This window comes from Rutilus rutilus (assembly GCF_951802725.1).
Source record: "Rutilus rutilus genome assembly, chromosome: 1".
NCBI lineage: Eukaryota > Metazoa > Chordata > Actinopteri > Cypriniformes > Leuciscidae > Rutilus > Rutilus rutilus.
In genome coordinates, this window is record NC_140209.1 from 46,574,508 (window position 1) to 46,594,888 (window position 20,381).

The window sequence follows — 20,381 nt, forward strand, 5'->3', positions numbered from 1 at the left end:
CACACACACACACACACACACACACACACACACAAAAATGGTTCTCTCAAGAACTGGTCACTGAAAGGTTCTTTGAATCCTAAATGGTTCTTTGGGATCACTTTTTTTTAAAGAGTGTTTTTATGCATCATGAAACATAATACTTTTTTTTCTTTAAATAAGACAAACAACTTCACACATAAGTGTTTTCTCCGAATATTTGTCCATTTATAAGTCATACGTATAAACGGTCATATACATGTTTGCAGTCACGTGGCCATGTGAACAGTGTCACCTGTGACGTTTGTCTTGTTTAATCTTGAGGATGTATTGAACGTCAAAATAACTTCACACATCTGACACTGAATCATTGAAATAGGATATGAGCAGTAAAGTAAGGGTCACCTCATTTACTTTTGTGCATCTTTGCAATGTGTGCTACAATTTGACATTCAATATTATTTTAGTAACTCCAGATGGTGTTGCACTCTTGATGAATTGCATAATTCCATTAAACATCTTATGTATGTGTATGTGTGAGGGATTGTTCCATGAAGAAGTCAGAGGCAGGGATCAGTCTTTAAAGTCGAGGAAGATAATGTCATAGTCTCTTTTTGACTGTGCTCATGCCTGGGTTCAAAGCCTTCCAGGAAATAAGACAGAGGGATTTGTGTTTGTGTTTTACAGTCAGGACATCCTGACCCCTGCTGCTTATGTTAGTAACTACAGCATAAATCTGTAGAAAGATTTTAGCCTAAAGTCATTAGTGAATCTGCACCTTCAACTATGGTTATAATCTCGGTGCCTTTTGTGTTATTATGTCAGTCTTTATGGCCGGTAGTCATTTTTGATAGATATTTATTTGATATATGCAATGTGACAAGTCCATAATACATGGATACTGCCTGACTCTTGTCTGAGAATGCCATCTACTGGTTTATTTATTTCAAGAAATATAAGGTCACTGTTTAGATTTAGTTTTAGAGTACTTAAAAAAAACTACAACACTTTTTAAAATAAATATTAAACATTTTATTTACATAGTTTTAACACAACATTTATCAACATGTAACTGTAAGAAAACATGAATAAAAAATAATTTAAAATCACCTCTTAGAAATTTCAAGCTTATTTTTTCAAAACATACTGACTAAATGTCAAGTTGCAGAACACTTTTTTTAGTAGCAAAATGTTTTCAAGAGCAGATGGAGTAAACTAATACTGTACAGAAAAAATATTTTGGACTGAAGAAAGGTGTGAGCATTAGGGGGGTAAAAAAAGGAATCATAAAGTAATAAGACCTGAAAACAAAATGGAAGAACCAAAGCGAAAGGATTTATATCAGTCCCTGCAGCATTCAGTTCATGAGGTGTTTTAATCCACCTCTTCAATAGTTGGTCCCTGGGAAGCGGCCCCTGATCCGCCACGTGCCTGAGCTCCACAGCCTCCAGCTGGCATCCCTCCTTGATAAAGCTTAGTGATGATTGGGTTGCAGACTCTCTCCAGCTCCTTCAGCTGATGTTCATACTCCTCCTTATCAGCCAGCTGGTTGTTCTCTAGCCAGCTGATGGTGGAGTTGCATTTCTCAATAACTTTCTTCTTGTCATCCTCGCTGATCTTGCCTTTCAGGTTCTCATCTTCCACACTGCTCTTCATGTTGAAGGCGTAAGACTCCAGGGAGTTTTTGGCAGCAATCTTCTCTCTTTGCTGATCATCTTCAGCTTTGTACTTGTCTGCGTCCTGCACCATTCTCTCAATCTCCTCTTTGCTCAGTCTGCCCTTGTCATTGGTGATGGTGATCTTGTTCTCTTTTCCAGTGCTTTTGTCCACCGCTGACACATTTAGGATTCCGTTGGCGTCAATGTCAAAGGTCACTTCAATCTGCGGGACTCCACGTGGTGCAGGTGGAATTCCTGTGAGCTCAAATTTACCCAGCAGGTTGTTGTCTTTTGTCATGGCCCTCTCTCCCTCATACACCTGGATCAGGACACCGGGCTGGTTGTCTGAGTAGGTGGTGAAGGTCTGGGTCTGTTTGGTGGGGATGGTGGTGTTGCGTTTGATGAGGGCCGTCATGACTCCACCTGCAGTCTCGATGCCCAAAGATAGTGGCGCAACATCCAGCAGAAGCAGGTCCTGGACATTTCCAGATGTGTCACCCATGAGGATGGCGGCTTGCACCGCTGCACCATAAGCCACTGCCTCATCTGGGTTGATGCTCTTGTTCAAGTCCCTGCCGTTGAAGAAATCCTGCAGAAGCTTCTGGATCTTTGGGATTCTTGTTGATCCACCAACCAGAACGACGTCATGGATCTGAGACTTGTCCATCTTGGCGTCTCTCAGGGCTTTCTCCACAGGCTCAAGTGTTCCCCTGAAGAGGTCTGAGCACATCTCTTCAAAGCGTGCTCTGGTGATGGACGTGTAGAAGTCGATGCCCTCGTACAGGGAGTCGATCTCAATGCTGGCCTGAGAGCTGGAGGAGAGGGTTCTCTTGGCTCGCTCGCACGCTGTTCGCAGCCTCCTCAGTGCCCTCTTGTTCTGACCGATGTCCTTCTTGTGCTTCCTCTTGAATTCTTCTACAAAGTGATTCACCATGCGGTTGTCAAAGTCCTCGCCACCCAGATGAGTGTCTCCGGCTGTGGCCTTCACCTCAAAGATGCCATCTTCAATGGTCAGGATGGACACGTCAAAGGTGCCTCCACCCAGGTCAAAGATCAGGACGTTGCGTTCTGCTCCTTTGCCTTTGTCAAGGCCGTAGGCGATGGCTGCAGCCGTGGGCTCGTTGATGATTCTGAGGACATTGAGCCCAGCGATCACTCCAGCGTCTTTAGTGGCTTGCCTCTGCGAGTCATTGAAATAGGCAGGAACTGTGATAACTGCATTTGTCACCCTCTGCCCCAGATAAGCTTCAGCAATCTCCTTCATCTTCACCAGGACCATAGAGGAAATTTCTTCAGGATTAAATGTCTTGTTTTCTCCTTTGTATTCGACTTGAACCTTTGGCTTTCCGCTATCACTGACGACTTGGAAGGACCAGTGCTTCATGTCAGACTGCACTACTGGGTCATCAAACTTCCTGCCAATCAGCCTCTTGGCATCAAACACAGTGTTGTTGGGGTTCATGGCCACCTGGTTTTTAGCTGCATCTCCAATGAGCCTCTCTGTGTCAGTGAAGGCAACATAACTGGGTGTTGTTCTGTTCCCCTGGTCGTTGGCGATGATCTCCACTTTTCCATGCTGAAACACCCCCACACAGGAGTAGGTGGTGCCCAGGTCAATTCCAATGGCTACTCCTTTTGCTGATGACATGTTTGGTTTCTTTTAATGTCTACCTGTCTTCAACAAGCAAAAGAAATAGGAAAATTACCATGTAAAACTGCTCAATTTTAACCATGAAATTAATTTTATGCAGTTAATATATTATTGCAGTTAAACAATAATTGTCTCTTTATAATTTTTATTTTTGTGTTCATTGTTCACTCTAATGATTTGAAAAATGAGAAGACCATATTATTATTATTATTATTATTATTATTATTAATGTATAATAGGACTAAATATAATACATAGTCAAATATAATTATTTGTTAAAAACGTAAATAAATTCTTAGGTTGTTAAATCATTAGGTGGCTCTTCATCACATATTTTTGTTGACATTAATCATGAAACCGATGAGTATAGAATAAAACATTATTTACTGCAAGCATTTCATGTCTGATATAAAGCTAGTTGTAAATGTACAAGTTTATGTCGTAAGTATATAAACTCAATAGAAAAAGACCAGTGGTAGTTTAAATTAATTTTCCACTTACCTTTTATGATTCAGATATTTAGTGGCAGGTGTATTGTGGCTCGTTGTCTAGAAGATGGCACACTTCGCTGTCTCGCTCTTTCCAATGTGTTCCGAACTATCCCGAAGTTTATAACGACGCACTGCCACAGTCCTATTTTATATTCTCTTACATAGCCCTGTTGAAGTTTCTCGAAAGCATCAGCGAGTTCGACCAATCAAAAACCAGCACAGGCGGAATGGCTCCACCCACTACGCTGCGTCATCGTATAGTCCTGCTCTAGCTATTTCTGGAGTTTTCTGTGATATTGTTGGTACCATATTATATGAAGTCATAACATTGTAGTGATCTCGAAAACGCCAAACAGCTTACTGGCTCCAGTAACAGCAGAAACACACATGCCTGATGTCAACATAATTGTCGAATTGTCGAACTTGTTTCTTATGACTAAAACTAATAGCTTCAGAAGCATTGAAGGGATATTTGGGGTTCAATACAAGTTAAGTTCAATTGAAAGCATTTGTGGCATAATGTTGATTGCCACACAAATGTCCACTTTCCCCTCCTTTTCTTAAAACTCTGGGTTACAGTGAGTCACAAGGAAAGTGAATGAGGCCAATCCATTAATGTTCAAATATTTTCCAATAGTATCACCTCAAGACATTATAGTATGATTTTAGTGTGAAATTGCTTACTGACCTTTTCTGTGTAAAGATATAATTAATTTTACAACAAAGTTGTAAACGAAAAGCCTGAAACCCAAAAAACTGTATAAATTATTATTTTAAACATCATTTTACAGCTCAATTAATACACAAGTGTTAACAGATGAATTAATGTAAGTTATTTTCTAAAATTATATGGTTCACATTTCTGCTTTTAAATCCTTCCCAAATTCCTATATTAAAATCCTTAATTTGCTTCCATTGTAAGTGCAGTGGAGTTTAAATAATTGAAATACTTTGTTGTAATAATCAACATTATGCGACAAATGTTGTAAACTGAACTTAACTTGTTTTAAATATTTCTTTAACTGCTACACTTTTAAAAATAAAAGTTCTTTATGGAATCTATGGTTCCATGAAGACCCTTTAAAATCAATAAAAAACTTTCCATTACCCAAAAGGTTCTATATAGTGGAAAAGTCTCTTAAGATTATTAAAAATCATCATCATCATCACACACACACACACACACACACACACACACACACAAATGTAGAGTTCTCAACGGGCCTGAAAATAACAACCCGACCCGACCCGGCCCGTGGCTTTTAAAGCCCGGACCCGATGTAACCCGACACATCAACATGAATTATCTGTCCGAACCCGGCCCGCGGCCCGACGCCGCGTCGGATTTTTTTTTTCTCATACACGTATTATCATGACCAGCAGACGGAAATTCAAATCAACCTTTAATGTTCACGCCTTTTAACAATACAAACAACTGAAACAATAAACTTTAAATATATAAATAGGCTGTAGTAGCGACGGTGAATTCACCTGAGGCAAGTTTACTTTTCACCAACTCCATCTTCTTCTCCAGGCTAAAGGCGTGCAAGCAGCGGCGTCAGGTCTGACCCCGCCCCTCTCCATGATGCGCTTGCACGCAGCAGCCAGACTTTCTTTACGGTGAACAGCAGCGATGATTAATAAATGTTTTTTTGTTTTTTTCACTGACTGGAAAAGATTAAGCCCGAGGTCCGACCCGACCCGAGTCATTTGATTATATTTTCGACCCGAACCCGCGGGTCCCGTCGGGTTTGTCGGGCCGACCCGACCCGTTGAGAACTCTACACAAATGGTTCTCTCAAGAACTGTTCACTGAAAGGTTCTTTGAATCCTAATTGGTTCTTTGGGATCACTTTTTTTTAAAGAGTGTTTTTATGCATCATGAAACATAATAATTTTTTTTTTTTTTTTAAAGACAAACAACTTCACACATAAGTGTTTTCTCCGAATATTTGTCCATTTATAAGTCAAACGTATAAACGGTCATACATGTTTGCAGTCACGTGGCCATGTGAACAGTGTCACCTTTGGTGCTTGTCTTGTTTAATCTTGAGGATGTATTGAACGTCAAAATAACTTCACACATCTGACACTGAATCATTGAAATAGGATATGAGCAGTAAAGTAAGGGTCACCTCATTTACTTTTGTGCATCTTTGCAATGTGTGCTACAATTTGACATTCAATATTATTTTAGTAACTCCAGATGGTGTTGCACTCTTGATGAATTGCATAATTCCCTTAAACATCTTATGTATGTGTATGTGTGAGGGATTGTTCCATGAAGAAGTCAGAGGCAGGGATCAGTCTTTAAAGTCGAGGAAGATAATGTCATAGTCTCTTTTTGACTGTGCTCATGCCTGGGTTCAAAGCCTTCCAGGAAATAAGACAGAGGGATTTGTGTTTGTGTTTTACAGTCAGGACATCCTGACCCCTGCTGCTTATGTTAGTAACTACAGCATAAATCTGTAGAAAGATTTTAGCCTAAAGTCATTAGTGAATCTGCACCTTCAACTCTGGTTATAATCTCGGTGCCTTTTGTGTTATTATGTCAGTCTTTATGGCCGGTAGTCATTTTTGATAGATATTTATTTGATATATGCAATGTGACAAGTCCATAATACATGGATACTGCCTGAGTCTTGTCTGAGAATGCCATCTACTGGTTTATTTATTTCAAGAAATAAAAGGTCACTGTTTAGATTTAGTTTTAGAGTACTTAAAAAAAACTACAACGCTTTTTAAAATAAATATTAAACATTTTATTTACATAGTTTTACCACAACATTTATCAACATGTAACTGTAAGAAAACATGAATGAAAAATAATGTAAAATCACCTCTTAGAAATTTCAAGCTTATTTTTTAAGTCAAAACATACTGACTAAATGTCAAGTTGCAGAGCACTTTTTTTGGTAGCAAAATGTTTTCAAGAGCAGATGGAGTAAACTAATACTGTACAGTGATATGATGGTTTACAAAAAATATTTTGGACTGAAGAAAGGTGTGAGCATTAGGGGGGTAAAAAAAAAGAATCATAAAGTAATAAGACCTGAAAACAAAATGGAAAAACCAAAGCGAAAGGATTTATATCAGTCCCTGCAGCATTCAGTTCATGAGGTGTTTTAATCCACCTCTTCAATAGTTGGTCCCTGGGAAGCGGCCCCTGATCCGCCACGTGCCTGAGCTCCACAGCCTCCAGCTGGCATCCCTCCTTGATAAAGCTTAGTGATGATTGGGTTGCAGACTTTCTCCAGCTCCTTCAGCTGATGTTCATACTCCTCCTTATCAGCCAGCTGGTTGTTCTCAAGCCAGCTGATGGTGGAGTTGCATTTCTCAATAACTTTCTTCTTGTCATCCTCGCTGATCTTGCCTTTCAGGTTCTCATCTTCCACACTGCTCTTCATGTTGAAGGCGTAAGACTCCAGGGAGTTTTTGGCAGCAATCTTCTCTCTTTGCTGATCATCTTCAGCTTTGTACTTGTCTGCGTCCTGCACCATTCTCTCAATCTCCTCTTTGCTCAGTCTGCCCTTGTCATTGGTGATGGTGATCTTGTTCTCTTTTCCAGTGCTTTTGTCCACCGCTGACACATTTAGGATTCCGTTGGCGTCAATGTCAAAGGTCACTTCAATCTGCGGGACTCCACGTGGTGCAGGTGGAATTCCTGTGAGCTCAAATTTACCCAGCAGGTTGTTGTCTTTTGTCATGGCCCTCTCTCCCTCATACACCTGGATCAGGACACCGGGCTGGTTGTCTGAGTAGGTGGTGAAGGTCTGGGTCTGTTTGGTGGGGATGGTGGTGTTGCGTTTGATGAGGGCCGTCATGACTCCACCTGCAGTCTCGATGCCCAAAGATAGTGGCGCAACATCCAGCAGAAGCAGGTCCTGGACATTTCCAGATGTGTCACCCATGAGGATGGCGGCTTGCACCGCTGCACCATAAGCCACTGCCTCATCTGGGTTGATGCTCTTGTTCAAGTCCCTGCCGTTGAAGAAATCCTGCAGAAGCTTCTGGATCTTTGGGATTCTTGTTGATCCACCAACCAGAACGACGTCATGGATCTGAGACTTGTCCATCTTGGCGTCTCTCAGGGCTTTCTCCACAGGCTCAAGTGTTCCCCTGAAGAGGTCTGAGCACATCTCTTCAAAGCGTGCTCTGGTGATGGACGTGTAGAAGTCGATGCCCTCGTACAGGGAGTCGATCTCAATGCTGGCCTGAGAGCTGGAGGAGAGGGTTCTCTTGGCTCGCTCGCACGCTGTTCGCAGCCTCCTCAGTGCCCTCTTGTTCTGACCGATGTCCTTCTTGTGCTTCCTCTTGAATTCTTCTACAAAGTGATTCACCATGCGGTTGTCAAAGTCCTCGCCACCCAGATGAGTGTCTCCGGCTGTGGCCTTCACCTCAAAGATGCCATCTTCAATGGTCAGGATGGACACGTCAAAGGTGCCTCCACCCAGGTCAAAGATCAGGACGTTGCGTTCTGCTCCTTTGCCTTTGTCAAGGCCGTAGGCGATGGCTGCAGCCGTGGGCTCGTTGATGATTCTGAGGACATTGAGCCCAGCGATCACGCCAGCGTCTTTAGTGGCTTGCCTCTGCGAGTCATTGAAATAGGCAGGAACTGTGATAACTGCATTTGTCACCCTCTGCCCCAGATAAGCTTCAGCAATCTCCTTCATCTTCACCAGGACCATAGAGGATATTTCTTCAGGATTAAATGTCTTGTTTTCTCCTTTGTATTCGACTTGAACCTTTGGCTTTCCGCTATCACTGACGACTTGGAAGGACCAGTGCTTCATGTCAGACTGCACTACTGGGTCATCAAACTTCCTGCCAATCAGCCTCTTGGCATCAAACACAGTGTTGTTGGGGTTCATGGCCACCTGGTTTTTAGCTGCATCTCCGATGAGCCTCTCTGTGTCAGTGAAGGCAACATAGCTGGGTGTTGTTCTGTTCCCCTGGTCGTTGGCGATGATCTCCACTTTTCCATGCTGAAACACCCCCACACAGGAGTAGGTGGTGCCCAGGTCAATTCCAATGGCTACTCCTTTTGCTGATGACATGTTTGGTTTCTTTTAATGTCTACCTGTCTTCAACAAGCAAAAGAAATAGGAAAATTACCATGTAAAACTGCTACATTTTAACCATGAAATTAATTTTATGCAGTTAATATATTATTGCAATTAAACAATAATTGTCTCTTTATAATTTTTATTTTTGTGTTCATTGTTCACTCTAATAATTTGAAAAATGAGAAGATTATTATTATTATTATTAATAATAATAATAATGTATAATATGACTAAATATAATACATAGTCAAATATAATTATTTGTTAAAAACGTAAATAAATTCTTAAGTAGGTTGTTAAATCATTAGGTGGCTCTTCATCATATATTTTTGTTGACATTAATCATGAAACCGATGAGTATAGAATAAAACATTATTTACTGCAAGCATTTCATGTCTGATATAAAGCTAGTTGTAAATGTACAAGTTTATGTCGTAAGTATATAAACTCAACAGAAAAAGACCAGTGGTAGTTTAAATTAATTTTCCACTTACCTTTTATGATTCAGATATTTAGTGGCAGGTGTATTGTGGCTCGTTGTCTAGAAGATGGCACACTTCGCTGTCTCGCTCTTTCCAATGTGTTCCGAACTATCCCGAAGTTTATAACGAAGCACCGCCACAGTCCTGTTTTATATTCTCTTACATAGCCCTGTTGAAGTTTCTCGAAAGCACCAGCGAGTTCGACCAATCAAAAACCAGCACAGGCGGAATGGCCCCACCCACTACGCTGCGTCATCGTATAGTCCTGCTCTAGCTATTTCTAGAGTTTTCTGTGATATTGTTGGGACCATATGAAGTCATAACATTGTATTGATCTCGAGAACGCTAAACAGTTATAACTGTTTATACTTAAGTCCTTACGGAAATGCAGTAATGTACAAATAACACGCTTTGATAATAGGCTACTCATGTTGAAGCTTATTTTGCTTCAATTATGTTCGAATGCCATTTCAATTTTTTAAGTTTTGTAATATAAAGATTGTAATTAGAAATAACCAATAATGTGATCTGTGTGTCGATGTTTAATTAAACTGTCCGAGTAATCAAATAACTTACAATGAAACAAAAAGTCTCACAGGAGAGTGTGTCTTGGCAAACTATTTATTACATTCCAGAAGTATTTTTGTGGGAACTGTCCTTTTCAGTTCCTGTATTTCTTTGTATGTGCCTTTTTTCTTTTTGATATTTACCCTAAGTTTTACATTTCTGTATGACTGCGGGGATGATTCTGGAACATTGGTGACTTTGTGGCACGTTTTGTCATTCTGCTCTATTGTCAACAGAGGTCACTGTTTAAGTGCATTCAGGGCGTTATTTGGTTTTCTCCCATTTCACCCATTATTCTTTCTCAAATGTTGAGCAATTGTGGCACACAAGACACCTCACCTCATATGTGTCTTAACTGTGAATTTATTGAAAACGCATAGTTCATCTAAAGCTACTAAATTAACTTATAGGCTATGGACTGTGAAATGCATCGGTGGCCAAAATAAAACCTAGCTGGGTGGATGTTACTGTTAATTAAAATTTAATTAATCAGCAAACTAAAGCTGCTCATGATCAAATGGTCTATTAAACAGAGGTAGCTGTATTTGGAATTTCAGACTAGTTAATTAGGCTACACAGTAATTCAATTAGCCTTTTCAGTGCGTAAAATTTAGAAAATATGTCAAGATCTTTATACAAATTTTAGTTTATTCCATCATTAACATAGCCTATAACAGTCTGATATTGTATTATAACAATCATGTTGCCCTGGGGAGAATTAAAGCTTGCTTTACTCCAAACTGGAATAAATAGTGAACACAAAATGTTTAATTCAAATAACTTGACATTTAAGTCTGTGAAATTGATGTAGCCTACATATAAACCCAACAAAAAGTTCATTTTGGAGTGAATATATTGTTTATTCGATGTTTTTAATAATCATGATCATGACTCATCAGGCACCGCAATCAAACTTAAACCATATAGTTCTTATATAAAATACTTGTTTTAGCATAACTGCAGGGAGGCCTAATGGCATTTTATTGTTTAGTCTATAATAGCCAGAAAAGAAAACCAGACTAGAAACCCCACTTTTGTCATATTTCACGTAATTATCAAGTACTCAACTATGATAGCTAAAAACATATTTTTATAGTTCATTGCAATTCATTTGACTTTTCTTCTCTGTTTGGCGTAATTTCACAGCACAATTCTGGAAGCGTCCAGAAACTTCCTCTCAGTTGACAGCTGACGTGACGCTGCCGCTTTCTGTGTTTTGATTGGTCTGATTCACTGGACTTTTCCAGAAATGTATAGAGCTTGAACGGGTGCGCGCTCTTGTGTATTTAAAGAGCGGATGGATCATGGCAGATAACGAAACTCATCAGAAGAAGAGCGATCTGTGAAGCAAGCGATAAAAAGCCCAGTCTGTATTGACTTTTTCCGCGACGAGGTGTAAATTCATTTGATTGAAGAATCACTCTACGGTAAGTCAACATTTATTTTACTTTAGTGTCTAGGTTAAATGCATTGTGCAGTACTACTACTCATGCATCTATTCATGCATCTACTTAATATGTTTCAATATTAGCTTTGTATATTACTATTTTATTATATGCACAATAAAAATGCATTTTTCAAGAACACTAACTAACTTTTACTTGGTAGACTACTAGTCTATATTCTACTGAATATAGCCACCTTTAAGACTGACTGTGTCTTAAGAACTAGTCTGACCAACTAGCAGTTTACCAAGATTTAAGTGAATTTAAGTTAATTTTGAATTCAAATTAGGCTGATCTACCATTTTACGTAACTTAAAAAAAAAATAGGCTTAGTCTTGAAAAAGAACTAGTCTAAGCAGTTTATGCAACTGGCCACTGTATTCACTTACATTTTTTTTTGCATTAAGAAAAACTTTTTGTTACTATTATACTGTATGAGCACAATACCTATTTTCTTTGCACAACAATTTATATACATTTAGAAAAATTCTAATTGTTCTTTTGTGTTTTACTAGTTTTTTACTAGAAACCAAACATGTCATCAGCAAAAGGAGTAGCCATTGGAATTGACCTGGGCACCACCTACTCCTGTGTGGGGGTGTTTCAGCATGGAAAAGTGGAGATCATCGCCAACGACCAGGGGAACAGAACAACACCCAGCTATGTTGCCTTCACTGACACAGAGAGGCTCATCGGAGATGCAGCTAAAAACCAGGTGGCCATGAACCCCAACAACACTGTGTTTGATGCCAAGAGGCTGATTGGCAGGAAGTTTGATGACCCAGTAGTGCAGTCTGACATGAAGCACTGGTCCTTCCAAGTCGTCAGTGATAGCGGAAAGCCAAAGGTTCAAGTCGAATACAAAGGAGAAAACAAGACATTTAATCCTGAAGAAATTTCCTCTATGGTCCTGGTGAAGATGAAGGAGATTGCTGAAGCTTATCTGGGGAAGAAGGTGACAAATGCAGTTATCACAGTTCCTGCCTATTTCAATGACTCGCAGAGGCAAGCCACTAAAGACGCTGGAGTGATCGCTGGGCTCAATGTCCTCAGAATCATCAACGAGCCCACGGCTGCAGCCATCGCCTACGGCCTTGACAAAGGCAAAGGAGCAGAACGCAACGTCCTGATCTTTGACCTGGGTGGAGGCACCTTTGACGTGTCCATCCTGACCATTGAAGATGGCATCTTTGAGGTGAAGGCCACAGCCGGAGACACTCATCTGGGTGGCGAGGACTTTGACAACCGCATGGTGAATCACTTTGTAGAAGAATTCAAGAGGAAGCACAAGAAGGACATCGGTCAGAACAAGAGGGCACTGAGGAGGCTGCGAACAGCGTGCGAGCGAGCCAAGAGAACCCTCTCCTCCAGCTCTCAGGCCAGCATTGAGATCGACTCTCTGTACGAGGGCATCGACTTCTACACGTCCATCACCAGAGCACGCTTTGAAGAGATGTGCTCAGACCTCTTCAGGGGAACACTTGAGCCTGTGGAGAAAGCCCTGAGAGACGCCAAGATGGACAAGTCTCAGATCCATGACGTCGTTCTGGTTGGTGGATCAACAAGAATCCCAAAGATCCAGAAGCTTCTGCAGGATTTCTTCAACGGCAGGGACTTGAACAAGAGCATCAACCCAGATGAGGCAGTGGCTTATGGTGCAGCGGTGCAAGCCGCCATCCTCATGGGTGACACATCTGGAAATGTCCAGGACCTGCTTCTGCTGGATGTTGCGCCACTATCTTTGGGCATCGAGACTGCAGGTGGAGTCATGACGGCCCTCATCAAACGCAACACCACCATCCCCACCAAACAGACCCAGACCTTCACCACCTACTCAGACAACCAGCCCGGTGTCCTGATCCAGGTGTATGAGGGAGAGAGGGCCATGACAAAAGACAACAACCTGCTGGGTAAATTTGAGCTCACAGGAATTCCACCTGCACCACGTGGAGTCCCGCAGATTGAAGTGACCTTTGACATTGACGCCAACGGAATCCTAAATGTGTCAGCGGTGGACAAAAGCACTGGAAAAGAGAACAAGATCACCATCACCAATGACAAGGGCAGACTGAGCAAAGAGGAGATTGAGAGAATGGTGCAGGACGCAGACAAGTACAAAGCTGAAGATGATCAGCAAAGAGAGAAGATTGCTGCCAAAAACTCCCTGGAGTCTTACGCCTTCAACATGAAGAGCAGTGTGGAAGATGAGAACCTGAAAGGCAAGATCAGCGAGGATGACAAGAAGAAAGTTATTGAGAAATGCAACTCCACCATCAGCTGGCTAGAGAACAACCAGCTGGCTGATAAGGAGGAGTATGAACATCAGCTGAAGGAGTTGGAGAAAGTCTGCAACCCAATCATCACTAACCTTTATCAGGGAGGGATGCCAGCTGGAGGCTGTGGAGCTCAGGCACGTGGCGGATCAGGGGCCGCTTCCCAGGGACCAACTATTGAAGAGGTGGATTAAAGTTATGGACTAATATGTCATGTGTCAGTTAGAACTCACTTAAACTTTGAGCAAGGATTTTTTAAATGACATTGCTGCTCTAATAGTCCTGTTTTGTTATTTATTAATCATAAACCACTGTATTTTATGTACTCAATTTGTATATACTGTTACGATGTAAATAATACAGGCATGATTATTTTTTATGGACAATGAATATTGTTCAAGGTTTTTTTTTTTTTATTAAATATGAAATGTTTTCTCACTCAGAAGGTCTAGTCATGTGGTTTCTTTTTTCAGTTATAGAAGTTAAAATGTGTAAAGTGCTCTCTTTTTTACACTCTTCGCAAACACACTTGCAACCATATGAAATGATAATATAAAACATGATGCACTTTTTTAATTTGTTGATACAAGTTCAGCTGAGTTATTTTGTTCTGTTGGCTTTACTCAGTTTGACTGTTCATTCTACCTTTTAAGGTGCCGCTGTTCCTAAACAGATTGCAAACAAGTTTACTGAACTTAGTGTTTTGTGTTCCTGGTTGTAATGTATTGTGAAGATATAATGAAGAAATGAAGAAATGAAAAAAGAAATGCTATATTGTGTTTAAAAAAAAATTGGGTCTTTTTTGAGGTGTTAGATGAAGGTAAAAAATGTTTCAATCTCACCCTAAACTACAGACTGCAAGACAAATCATGTTAATGAAAATATTACTCTAAATAAACTTTATGAAATTTTCCTATCTTAAGAGGGACTAGTGAGTATTTTCACAGACAAGTATAACATCATGCAACAGCCAGACACACACAGATGATCAACACCGTTTCCAGTAAAAAAAAAGAAGTGTAAAGCAATATTCACTCAGAGATGCTAGCAAATTTGAAAATTTATTAGAGAAACAGCAAGCAACACAATAAATTAATTGTGAAAATCTGAAAATATTTTTTTCTTGCAAAACGTACTCCAATAATCATTTTATTTACAATTTCGAAAAGTCCTTTTTACATAGCTGAAGATAGATGAAAGAGAAATTAACAGCAGTCAAAATCACCAAGAAAATGTTCCTTTATGAAAAATATATTTGAACAAATAAAAATATTGATTTAGCTACCATTACAAATCTAATAAAAATCAGATCATTAAAAAAATCTGATTGCGTTGTGCATGTTACTTGTAATGCGTTACCCGTAATGCGATTGAAAACATCTGATCGATAGGTTTTCTCAGAGAAGAGCTGAAATGTGTCCATCTTGATACATAATCTTCACATAATCAGAATGATCAGCTAATAAGGGTAAATTGACATACTCTGGTACACTGGAGGGAGCATCTGAGTTGGGTTTCCACAGTTGTACTTTGACAGGCCTGTCTGGTCTCTGATGGAATCACGTCCTATGTTCTGATATCAAAGATACGCCAAGTTCAACTTGTATGAAGTTAAATTGCATTTGCAATATTTCGCATTTATGTATTTTTTTTATATATTTGATAGTTTTCACATGATTTTATATAATTTTATTGACTGATTTGTTAAATACAGACAATAACTGTGTTATTACTGTGTTATGTTTAATACAGTTTCTCTTCAGTTTAAACCATAAACGCATGCTGTCCACTCAAGTGGACATTATCATAATTCTTGCATGAAAGGGTTAAAACATTGAAAATATATAAGATCTATAAATGATTGATTCCACCCCCATCCCCCCATCATAAATGTAACATTCTCAAAAAAAAAAGAGTTATTTACTGAATATTTATTTTCTGAATCATGTTATTTAATATTTACCACAGCTGGTGACATGTCCGGTATGTGTCAATTCGAAGTTGCACCTGCTGAGCAAAAAAAAAAAAAAAGAGTGTGAAACCAGAATGTTTACACCAAGCTGGCCTTGTGATAGCGGAGAAAGCTAAAACATTTAAATCAGAGACAAAGCAGTAAGACGGACCACTTCAAATGCAGCGCTCGTCTCTGGTGTTGCGGACTGATGTTTTATTGCACAAATGGAGCAGAAAGTTGTTCTCATTACTGGATGCTCTTCAGGGATCGGGCTCAGCCTTGCTGTGCATCTCGCATCAAATCCATCAAAAGTCTACAAAGGTAACTGATGTAACATAAAACAATGCATTTCTGTGGTTCATTAATAGTTTATACTGACATGTATGTCTAAAATTACTATTAGCGTTAGTGGAAAGAGAGCTTTATATATAGTTACAATCATTGTTTAAAACAAGTACGAGTGATTATTGATGTTGTTTAGTTTACGCTACCATGCGGAACCTGGACAAGAAGCAACGGCTGTTGGAGAGTGTGAGAGGACTGCATAAAGACACTATGGCCATACTACAGATGGATGTGACAGATCAGCAGTCTATACTTGATGCCAAAAGAAATGTTGCAGAGGGTAGAATTGACATACTGGGTAAGAGAACGTAAGACATAATGCCCTTTCAAAGGGAAAAGGTGTGTATAAAGATTAAGGTTAAAAGTCCACATGAACTTCACTGTGCTTACATGGTTTATATTATATAAACCCCATGTTTTAACCAAATGACTTTGGGATAAATGATTCCATTGATTCCCTCCTAATATCTTTGTGTTAGTTTGTAATGCAGGTGTGGGTCTGATGGGCCCTCTGGAAGCTCACTCGCTGGACACTATACGTGGAATCCTGGACGTCAATCTGCTGGGCACACTTCGCACCATACAGACCTTCCTACCGGACATGAAGAGAAAGAGACATGGACGAATCCTTGTGACAGGCAGCATGGGAGGACTACAGGGTGAGTGGGGATGGAGATTGGAGATGGAAAACATTCAGCGAAGCAAAGCGATTCATTGCAAAATTTATTTTCTAAATCAGAATTTCTCTTGTTTTTCCATTTCTGAAAAATGACAAGTTGTCATGTTTATTTATACAGCACTTTGTATAATACAGATTGTTGTTTTCCAGTGTATTACTGTGAAGCTGCTTTGACACAGTGATGATAATATTGGAGAATTCATAAATTATTAAACAAGTTCAATTCAGATATAAAGCAGCTCTACAGGAGATGAGTCATTATCCAGCTCAATTCAGTTCAAATTTTGTTCACATCTGACAGTGTCAGTGCAGTTGATAATATAACTGGAATTTGTATTTTAAACCCCAACTGAGCCTGCCAAAGGAGGCAACATCCTCCTAAGAAGCGAAACTGTGTAAAATAATTGATCTCTCTTGGGAGCGTTTATTTTTCGTACATCATCGGCAAAATGCTTTTTTTCTTGTTTTAAGCTTAAATCCCGCAAGATTTTTTTTGCTTGCAACAAGAAATAAAACCCTAGAACTTGCCAATGAGGTTAAATAAATAAATAAATAACAGTTTATGTTCTCTGTCTGAAACTCAGGTTTACCATTCAATGAGGTCTACTGTGCTAGCAAATTTGCAGTAGAGGGCGCTTGTGAGAGCCTGGCTATTCTACTCCAGCACTTCAATATTCAGTGAGTGCATAACTATACAATGTGCTTGTATAATCAAACAGAACCTTTTTGCCTATTAAATGTTCTTCAGATAAAATAGCTAAGGCACCCATACAGTTTGCTAAGTCCATCTCCCATGCTGCAGTGTGAGCCTGATTGAATGTGGACCAGTCAACACAGACTTCCTGATGAACCTGAAGAGGACTGAGGCCAGCGATGAGGCGCTGGAGGTTGACGCACACACACGCAGCCTGTACGATCAGTACCTGCAGCACTGCCAGTCTGTGTTCCAGAATGAGGCTCAGGATACTGATGACATCATACAGGTGCTACATTCAGCACTGGCAGCAAGCCGTCAACCTCTGAGTGAGGGTGAAGAGGACTGTGTCTGATTTAGCAGTCAAAACCCGACAGAGCTAAAATAAATATAGATTTGAGATTAAATTATTTTATAATCTTACCTGAATATTATTTTAAAGTTTACACAAAAAAAAAAAAGAAAAAAAAAAGGTCTATAAGTAATATACAAGCAATTGGCCTAGCAATACGAAGAAAAAATCAATAATAATATTAATCTTAAAGTAATATAATAAAGTAAATATACTGAAATCCTATGAGGCCCTTTTTACAATAATAATAATAATAATTTGTTACATTTATATAGCGCTTAGTGCATTTACCATGTAATTATTATTTTATCTGAATGTCAACATAATTGAGATTTAGTCTGTCGAAACACAGACAGGTTAATTGATCTAATATTGTGTCGGGAAAATAGTGATCTGTGACAATGTATTATGTTGAATATATTTTTTTGTTAATGAAATGTATAAATCTGAATATCAACATTTGTGTGTGTGTGTGTGTGCATATATATATATATGTATGTACACTGGCTGATGCATCATCAGTCTATATCTAAATATGTTACAATTTAAAAGTAAATGCGAATTGGGGAGCATCTTCCCCCATTTTATCCTATATATTAGCTATTTACCCATTGTTTTATAAGATATTCTATATATCAAATATATTGCCGTGACCATTTTAACATATTCCATCCTGCTCTTAATTCTACATTTAGGTATATCTGGAGGCAATTGAAGCACCGACTCCATTCCTCAGATATTACACTAACAGAGCCCTACTCCCCATGAGCAGCCTGAAACTCACCTCCATGGATGGCTCTCAGTACATCCGGGCAATGAGCAAACTCATCTTCTCTGCACCCGATACAGATCCAAAGATATGATGCTAATACGTCCTATACGATTCTTTTTATAAAGCCCTCAACTATGAAAAACAGTAAATTTACAATGTAAAAGTTTTGATATATTAAGCATTCAACTGAAACTGAAGTGTTTCTGCTGGCACTTTATGCTCGAATCACTAACATACTCCGAATAACTGATTTGTACAACAGAGCCAGTGAAAATAAAAGCTTTGGGTATTTTGTCTACTAGTCTGTGTTCTTCTCTATGCCCCAGCCCAGCCCTTGAGTTGAAATTCTGTACAGAGGTCAGTGCTGTCTGCCCCTCTCACCTAAATCTGTTAGTGTTTCACACTTTTTGTTTACTAGAATCAGAGAACAGCGAGTCTGCGCAAGGTCAATATTTTTCTCTATAATGTGAGCGTATCATTCAAGGACACTGATCTTGATCGTCACATGCAGACGTCACTGATGCCCAACATATCACAGGCTCACAGAAGCCTTACACCTACAGAATGAATATATATATATATATATATATATATATATATATATATATACATATATACATATATACACACACATACATATTTATTTATTTTTTTACGTAGCCCTTAAAAAAAAAAAAAAAAAAAGATCTAGGGGTGAAAGGGGTGTAACAAATAAACAGTGGGGAGAGACTGAGAGAACTGCCGTCTCCAAGTTCCAGGGCTGACACACAAGAAAGCTCAGTAACACCAGTTTGAGCAAGCAAACAGAGATATTTTATTTAACAGAATGTAGAAAAAAATACTTAAGGCTTCAGGAGGGGAAAGGTCAAAACAATAAACAAAAAGTTCCTCTAACTAAGGTTAAGAAATAACTTCCCTATCAAAATAAAAGAAAAAGAAAACAGATACTTCCCTGACTTCCTCTCTAACTCAAACACAGGAGAAAAAAGGTAATTTCTAAAATAAATGACATCCACCTCCCTACAAGAAAAATATTCCACTTAAGCAGTTTAAAAAAAAATTAAATAAAACTGAGACACTCTGCTACTCTCAATAACTTCACCTTAACACTATAGGTAAAGCACTCAACAAACACTTAGGTAGACAAGAGTTTAAACAACAGCTTAAATAACTTCACCTTAACACTATAGGTAAAGCACTCAACAAACACTTAGGTAGACAAGAGTTGAAACAGCAGCTTAAATCACAACACTGAAACTGGAAGCTGGCAGGCGCAACAATGGAACACCTCAGCCTCTCTCCCCAGACTGCAGATCTTGGGGGTTCCTTTATACTCCAGCTAACGAGCTCAAAACAGGAGTCAGGTGGCACTCATTAGCCTGCCAAGCAGAGAGAGCAGGAGGAGTAAAAGAGACAAGATCACAGTCTACACACACACACAGTAAACACAATTGTTAATTAAATCATACAAGACAGAATAACTTATGTCCCTATGGACGTAACAATATATATACATATATATATATATATATATATTCTATATTCTTAACCTAAGCTAAGTCAGTTATGAAGACATTGTGTGATACTTTGCAAACTACCTTTCCTTTGCCCTAGAAGGAAGGAAGATGAGATTGTTCATTGATACGGTGCAGTAACATGCACACACTGATGTACAAATTTGCGTGCCACAGTATCCTAACTATAGCCGATCTTCCTTAGGGACTCTGATCAGGGACTGTAGAACGGGATTAGATCTAATACGAGAGATCGGTTTTGGTGGGACAGTCACATAACCAACTTAAGCCACTTAATGCAAGGATAAGCCATTGCGATGCATGTGGGAATAGTTCATGGGTTTGAAATAAATCGAAGGAGTGACCCTTTTGTTTAAGGTCATAATATATTTCAGTTTCAATAAGTGGAATAATACCAACAGAATACGTTGAACTTTCTTGGCCTGGTAAGAAAATAAG

At 39.3% G+C, this 20,381-nt stretch overlaps 4 protein-coding genes and 1 long non-coding RNA gene across 7 annotated transcripts; 2 read left to right on the forward strand and 3 right to left on the reverse strand.

Moving 5' to 3' along the window:
• Nucleotides 1-1,085: 1,085 nt before the first annotated feature.
• LOC311275872 (heat shock 70 kDa protein-like) lies at nucleotides 1,086-3,944 on the reverse strand. 2 transcript variants are annotated; one of them, XM_084385152.1, is made up of 2 exons: nucleotides 3,790-3,943; nucleotides 1,086-3,312 (listed from the first exon to the last, which is right to left on the reverse strand). In XM_084385152.1, the coding sequence occupies exon 2, from the start codon at nucleotides 3,283-3,285 to the stop codon at nucleotides 1,354-1,356; it is 1,932 nt and encodes a 643-aa protein (XP_084241278.1). In that variant the 5' UTR covers nucleotides 3,286-3,312; nucleotides 3,790-3,943; the 3' UTR covers nucleotides 1,086-1,353. The 2 variants fall into 2 exon arrangements, with proteins under 2 accessions (XP_084241278.1, XP_084241279.1); XM_084385153.1 differs by having other exon boundaries at nucleotides 1,092-3,308; nucleotides 3,790-3,944.
• A 2,579-nt stretch (nucleotides 3,945-6,523) lies between these two features.
• On the reverse strand, nucleotides 6,524-9,506 carry LOC311288073 (heat shock 70 kDa protein). 2 transcript variants are annotated; one of them, XM_084405300.1, is made up of 2 exons: nucleotides 9,340-9,506; nucleotides 6,524-8,863 (listed from the first exon to the last, which is right to left on the reverse strand). In XM_084405300.1, the coding sequence occupies exon 2, from the start codon at nucleotides 8,834-8,836 to the stop codon at nucleotides 6,905-6,907; it is 1,932 nt and encodes a 643-aa protein (XP_084261426.1). In that variant the 5' UTR covers nucleotides 8,837-8,863; nucleotides 9,340-9,506; the 3' UTR covers nucleotides 6,524-6,904. The 2 variants fall into 2 exon arrangements, with proteins under 2 accessions (XP_084261426.1, XP_084261427.1); XM_084405301.1 differs by having other exon boundaries at nucleotides 6,530-8,859.
• A 1,620-nt stretch (nucleotides 9,507-11,126) lies between these two features.
• Nucleotides 11,127-14,057, forward strand: LOC311297239 (heat shock 70 kDa protein-like). The gene is made up of 2 exons (XM_084419459.1): nucleotides 11,127-11,321; nucleotides 11,855-14,057. The coding sequence occupies exon 2, from the start codon at nucleotides 11,875-11,877 to the stop codon at nucleotides 13,804-13,806; it is 1,932 nt and encodes a 643-aa protein (XP_084275585.1). The 5' UTR covers nucleotides 11,127-11,321; nucleotides 11,855-11,874; the 3' UTR covers nucleotides 13,807-14,057.
• A 994-nt stretch (nucleotides 14,058-15,051) lies between these two features.
• Nucleotides 15,052-18,548, reverse strand: LOC311297259. Its single transcript, XR_014628788.1, has 5 exons — nucleotides 18,421-18,548; nucleotides 16,058-16,503; nucleotides 15,736-15,891; nucleotides 15,576-15,622; nucleotides 15,052-15,185 (listed from the first exon to the last, which is right to left on the reverse strand). It is a non-coding gene; the product is annotated as an uncharacterized lncRNA (long non-coding RNA).
• hsd17b1 (hydroxysteroid (17-beta) dehydrogenase 1) lies at nucleotides 15,791-18,702 on the forward strand (the record flags this gene model as incomplete). The annotated part of the gene is made up of 6 exons (XM_084419468.1): nucleotides 15,791-15,887; nucleotides 16,048-16,209; nucleotides 16,391-16,570; nucleotides 17,175-17,268; nucleotides 17,393-17,573; nucleotides 18,332-18,702. The coding sequence occupies 6 exons, from the start codon at nucleotides 15,791-15,793 to the stop codon at nucleotides 18,497-18,499; spliced, it is 882 nt and encodes a 293-aa protein (XP_084275594.1). The 3' UTR covers nucleotides 18,500-18,702.
• Between the last annotated feature and the right edge of the window lie 1,679 nt (nucleotides 18,703-20,381).

Excerpts from the sequence above, each read along its gene's own strand:
- LOC311297239 (XM_084419459.1), top strand. The coding sequence starts at position 11,875 with ATGTCATCAGCAAAAGGAGTAGCCATTGGAATTGACCTGGGCACCACC.
- LOC311288073 (XM_084405300.1), bottom strand. The coding sequence starts at position 8,836 with ATGTCATCAGCAAAAGGAGTAGCCATTGGAATTGACCTGGGCACCACC.
- LOC311275872 (XM_084385152.1), bottom strand. The coding sequence starts at position 3,285 with ATGTCATCAGCAAAAGGAGTAGCCATTGGAATTGACCTGGGCACCACC.